At 41.3% G+C, this 7,500-nt stretch overlaps 1 protein-coding gene across 3 annotated transcripts in view; it reads left to right on the top strand.

Moving 5' to 3' along the window:
* Positions 1 to 7,500, top strand: part of LOC137994929 (E3 ubiquitin-protein ligase TRIM45-like) — a 49,965-nt gene that overhangs the window by 41,982 nt on the left and 483 nt on the right. For 2 of the 3 annotated variants that reach the window (XM_068840511.1, XM_068840512.1), the window contains 2 exons: positions 3,721 to 4,443; positions 5,926 to 7,500. The exon at positions 5,926 to 7,500 is cut by the window's right edge and continues 483 nt beyond it. In XM_068840511.1, the coding sequence (XP_068696612.1) occupies positions 3,721 to 4,443; positions 5,926 to 6,768 (1,566 nt within the window). In that variant the 3' untranslated portion in view covers positions 6,769 to 7,500. Of the gene's footprint in view, positions 1 to 247; positions 602 to 3,720; positions 4,444 to 5,925 lie in introns of all 3 variants that reach the window. The other variant, XM_068840513.1, reaches the window with a different exon arrangement.

Genomic DNA, 7,500 nt, shown 5'->3' with positions numbered 1-7,500 from the left:
AGTTATTGTCGGCCTGGTAATGCATGTGTTCAGAATTCAAGATACAGTTCTTCATGTCACGGGCCAACTGAGTAACTTATATTACGGGGTTTGGAAGCTCAAATGAGAGATCCTTCAACCACTTTGTCAACGAAGGCTCGTATGATTATGTGTTTTTGTCTAAAGTTCTTACGTATGATATCTTTGGCCATACGATACCCTTGTTCCGGAGGTAACATAACGCAGTTCTCTGTTGCTTCTTTCGCAGCTCCTCTACAATACTGTATCAAGAGGGTCAGCCTTTCATCGTAATCTTTTACTCTGCGTTCCACGTTTACCACGAGGCTTTTGATGAATCCAGGGTACCCCTTCCGATCAACGTCAAAGGACATTAACTCTCTCTTGGGCATCTCCAACCTCTCCAATCCAGTAGCCGCCAACCGAACGGTTTCATCTTGTTGCCTTATGGATTCTTGTTGCGACTGCAGGAGCCTTTGTACTTCAGGAGCATCAATGGAATCCACAGAACGGTGACAAAATCCTTGAACATGTTATGTTCTCTCAGGCTGCTGAGAACACAAATAGACGACCCAGGAAAACTTGAAACAGTGATAACTAAATGGTAAATTCGGGACTCTTTACCACAGGACGTAGGGAAGAAAAAATAAGAGAAACTACTTGTGCTACCTATACATCGAAATATGCATAATGAGGGTTTTAAGTGTTAAATAAGCCCCTCTGTGGCTAATGCCTCTGAATTGGAAAAGAATTAATACAAAAGCAGAAAATTACCATGAAAGAACTGAAAAACTGAACTGCTAATTAAAGCCTACAAAATATAAAATAACAACCGATACAATATTTGTATGTCACTTTCGATTTTGCGATTTATTTGTGCATGTCTTCTCAGGCCATTTACCCAAGACTTCCACCATGGCACTACAGTGATAGACAATACTAAATCAATATCGTGCACTGTTAGAGCTACATATTACGCAAGGACAACTTGAATCTCCTGGAAGACAACACACAGCTCAGTTGACATTTTATATGGAATAAATGGCTGTGTTACTTCACTACCACACGTAAGCAATGCGTGTCTATTTTTTCTAAAGAGGACAGGAATTTCTTTTTTCTGACAAATGATTAATTAATAGGCCGGTAGCCAGGTTTTTAACCTCAGAAAAGGATCTGTTTCGTCGTGCGAACGTGTGAGGACCTGTGAGCCAAAGGGCCTCTGCTGGTATGACCTCTGGGTGACCCCTTAAATGGTCTTAATGACCCCCCCAACTTGAAAAAAATTGTCTGGAACGGTGCACGTACCACAGGCAACCCAATGTACCCTCACGGAGGGTCTAGTTTTACCTAAAGACTGTGCAGAGTTGATCACAGACCACTTAAGGTGTTCGATTCGTTCTCTGTCTTTGTTGAACCCATAAGTTACCAGAGAATTTTCCATTTGGTTTCAGTGTTCTACATAACAGCACACTTGGTAAAATATTGTTTTAGAAATACAGCTCACCTTGATTTCGGCTCGACGGGCGATAGATTGTTGTCGAAGTCCATTACTCGTCGCTTTTGGGATTCCAGCTGTTGGTTTTTCACCGCCTGCCTAGTTTATCCAACTGACTTTCCATTATTGAGCTCCATAAGGGTATATTTTGTTTAAGGATCTACTAAAACGCCATTCGCATTACATGACTTTCGACGCCATTGCAGGCTAAGTTAATGATTCTCCTGTGTCCACCAGAGAAATCTACGCATTTCCACTACCCTCTCGATCCTAAGAAAATACGCGCAGAAGGCTCTATGCACAAAGACACCACTTACCAGGGGAGTGACAGGCAAGACTTTTACCGACACGAAAAAAAAAACAACAAAAAAAAATAATAAAACAAACAAATCCCACCCACTTTCCGACTGGGATTGCCATACTGGCAACCCAGTTATTAAATTTGCAAGCTGTTTCTGTACGTGACTCTATTGCAACGGTTGCAGCAGAGTCTTAATGAACAACTGATTGCCACAAATTAGTGTCAAATAGAATAATACTTTTTTTCCATTTCGTTATAAAAAATAAAACGCCCAGCCCTTTTTAGAAGAATGAAGAATCAAAGACAATAAATATGTACTTTATCGATGTCTGTTTTATATTTGAATCGCCGTCGCGATACGGGTGGCGTTAACTTTGATTAGTGTTACAGCCGCGCTTAGCTTTATTTATGGGAAATATACTCTTCTATTCTTCAAGCCAAGTTCTCTTCCGATCTCTTGTAGGAAAGGACACAAATTGTCGCTTTTTTTCTCTCGAGTGGCTTCATCAAGCAGAATAAAAACATAAACATAAGCGCAAAGCATACCGTTCGACAGAGAGTCTTTAAACGACAGGTACTCTCTTTGGTTTATCAGCGGTCACAAAATCTACTACCTCCTAGTCTTAATGAATATTTCCAACTGACTTCTTTTCACTGTTATTGTACACGCCAGTCTTTCGATGGTAATCTTTATATAAGATCAATCAATACTTCCCAATGTGGTTTAGGCTCCTTAAAGGTGATTGGATTCTTTGCCCAACCTTTTACTGAATTAAGTCCCTTCTCTGTCTTTCTTATTTCCATTAAGAAACCTACGCTTAACAGTTACATTCTTTAATTGTCAACGCTATGAAGAAGTTCTTTTATCTAAAGAGAGAATTAATGACTGATGTTTGTTATACCTTATTTAATGGGATCATCCACTTGATTAGCCACTGCTATTCGAATGATCCCAACTCACTGTATCCAGATGTTACACGCAATTTATTTGGCTTCCTTTATGTGGTGTCAGGGTCATAAGTGAAGAGACGCACACTCTTCCATTGCTCTTTACGTAATGTCCTTTATTCACTGAACGATTATCTTATATTGTAACACAAAGATTATTCTACTTCTACATGGTAACAGTAGTGTACTTTCACATCATGGAACAGTATGCTGTAGTTTCATATAAGATGATCATGATTCATGTTCTTGTTGCAGTAGTATTACTGGTAAACAATACACTACACTTTACTTGTTTGTCACAGTCGTGTTATCTTTGCATACGAGCGGGAAATTCAAAATTCGGAATGGCTGGCAAGAAGACAAGTTTTACCCTGTGGAGGGTATTTTGGGACCATTCCTATAAACGCAATAGTTGCATTGTGTTGACTAGTAGGGATCCTAGTTGTTGGCAAAGAAATCGAGTGAAATGATTGAAAAAAGACGTTTGTTGTCGGCAAGCATAACAAGTGAAGTGGAGAAGAAAGGAAACGGCTGAATGAATCGCAAATTCAAACATCAAAGGGGTTGGTCATTAAATCTCGAAATAAAGCAACACAGTTTCTCGTTTTGCAAGCGGAGAAAAATATTCGGTTGAGAACGAAGATACCGACGACGCTGGTGGCGTGTTTGTTTGGCGCTCACAGTAAATCAGATATACCGACAATTTTCCGAAAATTAAAATTAACTTTCGTCCAGTTCCCGCTAAATCCCCTAAGCGCGAAGGACATAACAATAGGCTTTTGTTTGGCAATGTGAGAAGAAAGTTGAGCCCCTACGGTAGACCATTTCTTGATACGAGTTAAATGAACAATTATGTTATGCTATGTTTACTTTTCAGTGAATGTACGAACTAATCAATCATGGGCGCATTTACACGGGTCTTTACAAATGTCCTTCTTATACTTCGTTTTCAAAATATTTTTGCTTTCTTAACCTTCAGAGGAAAATGGCTTCTGAGTCACTAGAGTGCTCAATCTGTTGCGAGCAGTTTGATGATCAAGAGCACTGTCCTCGTTTGCTGCCGAGCTGCGGCCACAGTTTCTGCACAAGTTGTTTGCAGAGTCTGCTCAAGAAAAACACCATAAATTGCCCAACCTGCCGAAGCACAGTCTCAGTCCCGGCTGGGTTAGCCACTCTGCCGAAGAATTTTGCATTACTGGACATCTTATTGACCCTGCCACAGAAAGAAAATGACGATTTACATCTGTGTCAGATCTGTGATGACGAGAAACATCCTGCAACTTCCTGTTGCTTGGACTGCAAAGAGTACATGTGCAAGGATGCAGCCCGCTTGCACACACGCCAAAAGGTGGCTCGTGACCATTGCGTCGTCTCTCTGGAAGAATTGAAAGCCAACCCAAAGCTGGCAGCTGTAAGCAATGCCTTCTGCCCAGAGCACAACGACCAATTCCGATTCTTTGATGAAGATTGCGGCCATATTGTCTGCAGAGACTGCGTGACCCTCCAGCATCATGGCCACAAGTGTTTGTCTTTAGCTGATGCTGCTTCCAAGTATAGACAGGAGATGGATGAGCTTTCTCACCAAGCAATCGCTCTCGCAGAGAAGATAAAAGCTGGCGAGGCCCGTTTGAAGGAGGCAACGGATGACCTCAAACAGGAGTATGCAAACACGGCTGCACTTATTCAAACCACTTTCAAGGAGGTAAGAATTTTTTTCGTCTTTCCTTGTTTGTTTTTCTGTTGGTTGAACTTCTCATCAACGTTTAGAATTTCCTGTGCAAAAACTCATGTTTTTGAACGTAAAACCGCAAAGATCAAAGTGCACTGAGAGTACTTTGCGTTTTACAACTAGAGGAGAAAAGTTAACCTATTCGGCTAAGATACAAAAACTTGCGATTGTTTTTACCTCAGATATCTTACGTTAGCAATTTTCTTAGCAAGAGATCATCTTGAGCGTGCAATCCTGGCCCCAGTCAGTGTTCAAAAGGTGGATATCCCTATCCGCCGGATAAAGCACTATCCAGTGGATAAGTCATAGCGAAACCAATTGCGCTATCCAATGGATACTGTTATCCACCTTTTGAACAACTGGGGCCATGACTTTTTTCAGACGTGTCTTGAGATCCGGAGATCCCGGGTTCAAGACTCGCTCTGACCGCTCGTTGAATTTGATCCTGGTAGTCCCTGGTTTAACTTCCCAGCCGCACTTGTAAATAGCCAACTGGTTTGCCTCCATCCAGTTGGGATTCTTAATAGTTTTTGTTCTGTTCTGTTGTTTCGTTGTGTTTCATTGGCCCTGAAAAGCCCCTATGGGGAGCGGTCAATTATGTATGTATGTATGTGTGTATGTATGTATGTAAAAGATGTCCTCCATATTGTACAGCAGGCTAGTAAAAAAAAAAATGCTTACACTTAAAGGGATACTTCGTGTTGGATCTCAAAATTGGGCGTGCATCTAATTACGTGCATTTCTGGACCTAAGCGCTTTTCCACAGGTTTCTTCGCAACGGCCTAAGTTGTTTCATTAACTATAATTCAAAATCATTTCATAACCAGTCAATCCCTTCATAAGGATGACAAGCAAGAATAGAAAGATTCAACGTCGCAGTTTACGCCATGAAACGACAAACGCCAGTTTACTGTTTGTCGTAAAAGCACGAAAATTTCCTTATTCCATCTTTTCTATCTTTTTTGGGAAACTTGCTCGGCATCTATTTGCAACTGTCAAGAGATGAAATCCATCAAGTTTCTTCAATGTTTGGCGAATTGACGCAAAATGCAGTCTGACGTTTGCCTCTATTATAACTCCAACACCGATGATTCCTTTTATACAATCCCACCTTCATAGTATAGTACAGTCATCATAATAATGGAGCTGTTGTCTGAAGGCTTAGCCTGACAGAAAGCTTGTCCTTCCACCGCAGCTATCGGGATTTTTGAAAAGGGAAAGATAAGGGGCATGCACACGGCAACCCTTGCGTATTGCTGGCGCGCAATAACTTGTGACGTCGGAAATGGGGAGGCTTCTGGCAGAACATTCCACCACATGTTGTACATTGAAAAATATGTTTAAAATATATCAAAACGGACCAGTCGTAGGTTGTTGTTGATAAACAATGTATGACGACGTTGTAAGCAAAGCAAAGGTTTAAAGTTTTTTTAAAAATGTATAACTGCTCTGCAGCTCCATGAAGCCCTCACTTCCCGGGAAAGAATTCTGATGGGTGACTTGGATGATCTCTACAAGACCAAGGACCTCACCCTCAAAGAGCAGCGTGATCGCCTCTGCTTGTTCCAAGCCTGTCTAGACAGTGGCATCCAACGCGCCAAGACAGCTGTCCAATCCTCAGGCAATGTCGAGCTTCTTGTTTCCAGAACGGATATAATGTCAACCCTTGGGGCTCTAGAGAGCCAACCTCCTGTGCTTGACCCACAAACCAACAGCATATTAAATTTCTCAGTTGACCTGAAGAAGTTACGGGACGTCCTCAGTGAGGCTGGTTTTGTCTCGGACAAGTCTGCATGTGCAGCCAACACTTCGGCAAGCGGCTTTGGGTTAACTGTAGTAAAATCTGGAGAGAACGTTGCCTCTTTCACCATTACTATACGCGATAGCAAAGGCTATGCTTGTGCCTGGCGCAGCAATGTATTTGAAGCAAAGCTGAAGAAAAGTATCGAAGAGGAGAAGGTTAAAGTAAATTTAAAGGAAAATACCTGCGGTGAATACACGGTAAGATACTTAGTACCCGAGGGTGCCCGGGGAAAATATCTGTTGTCTGTGCTACTAAATGGTGATCACATTCGAGGGAGCCCTTTCACTGTATATTTGGGTGTACCAGTAGGGAAAATTGATTGTTTTAATTGCGGTGGAAGGTTAGAAGGAAAGATGAATTACTATTTTCGCAAGAAACAACAGTTACAATATAGTCTTTTTAGCCATCTCTTTGACAGGCCAGAGTACAGGGCTTTTTGTAGTTCTTGTCGTGTCATAGGTGGCTTTGAGGTTAAAGTTTGCGGTCCTTGTTAGCTAAGGAAGGCTAATGGAATTGCTCGCAAACTGATAGTGACTGATCTTGCACTAGGTTGATTGGCTATGGAATAGGACTGATTTTTGGAATATTTTTTGCCATTACAACATTTGTATAGCAACGATTACTCAAGCAAGTTACAGACAAATACACAATCTTACACTTATCTTATTGGACGATTTAATGTGTAGTATCGTGGATAGTCTTGCTGTATTTTGGCGAGCCCGTTGGGCGAGTCAAAATACAAGAGTCAAACATGTCAACAGATGGTTTTCACAGTGACGTCATCAAATTCTAAAATCAAATGGCAAGGTGTTTTAAACTTTTATCTACAGGAGGTTGAAGATGACCTAGAAATAAATCTTTTTGCAAGTTTCCAGTTCCATGACGTCTTTCGTTTCGAAAATACAGCATTTTGAATTTCGGAATTGTCACCGTGCGTGACACCATGATATAAAGTTGTTTGGTTAAAAAGTATGTCTATGCTTATGAATCTCAGCAGTCTGAGGGTTTCAAGTGCATTAGGAGACGTGTTCAAACACATGTATTTTCTCTCATGAGCGAAAAGTAAGCACTTTCATCGCTAAGTGAATTCCAGATGTTCGTGTTGATTTCTGGCCGCCGTATTGGTGCACAACGGTGGTTCACCAACATGGCGGCTCCGTAAACTCTATAAAGTTGCTTGAAACACTTCGCAAATAAATCAGAAACAATGTACCGCACAGACCTGA

Source organism: Montipora foliosa, chromosome 3 (genome assembly GCF_036669935.1).
Source record: "Montipora foliosa isolate CH-2021 chromosome 3, ASM3666993v2, whole genome shotgun sequence".
In the NCBI taxonomy this organism is placed as follows: Eukaryota; Metazoa; Cnidaria; class Anthozoa; order Scleractinia; family Acroporidae; genus Montipora; species Montipora foliosa.
The sequence above is the reverse complement of the archived record's forward strand: the minus strand, read 5'-3'. Positions and strand labels throughout refer to the sequence as shown.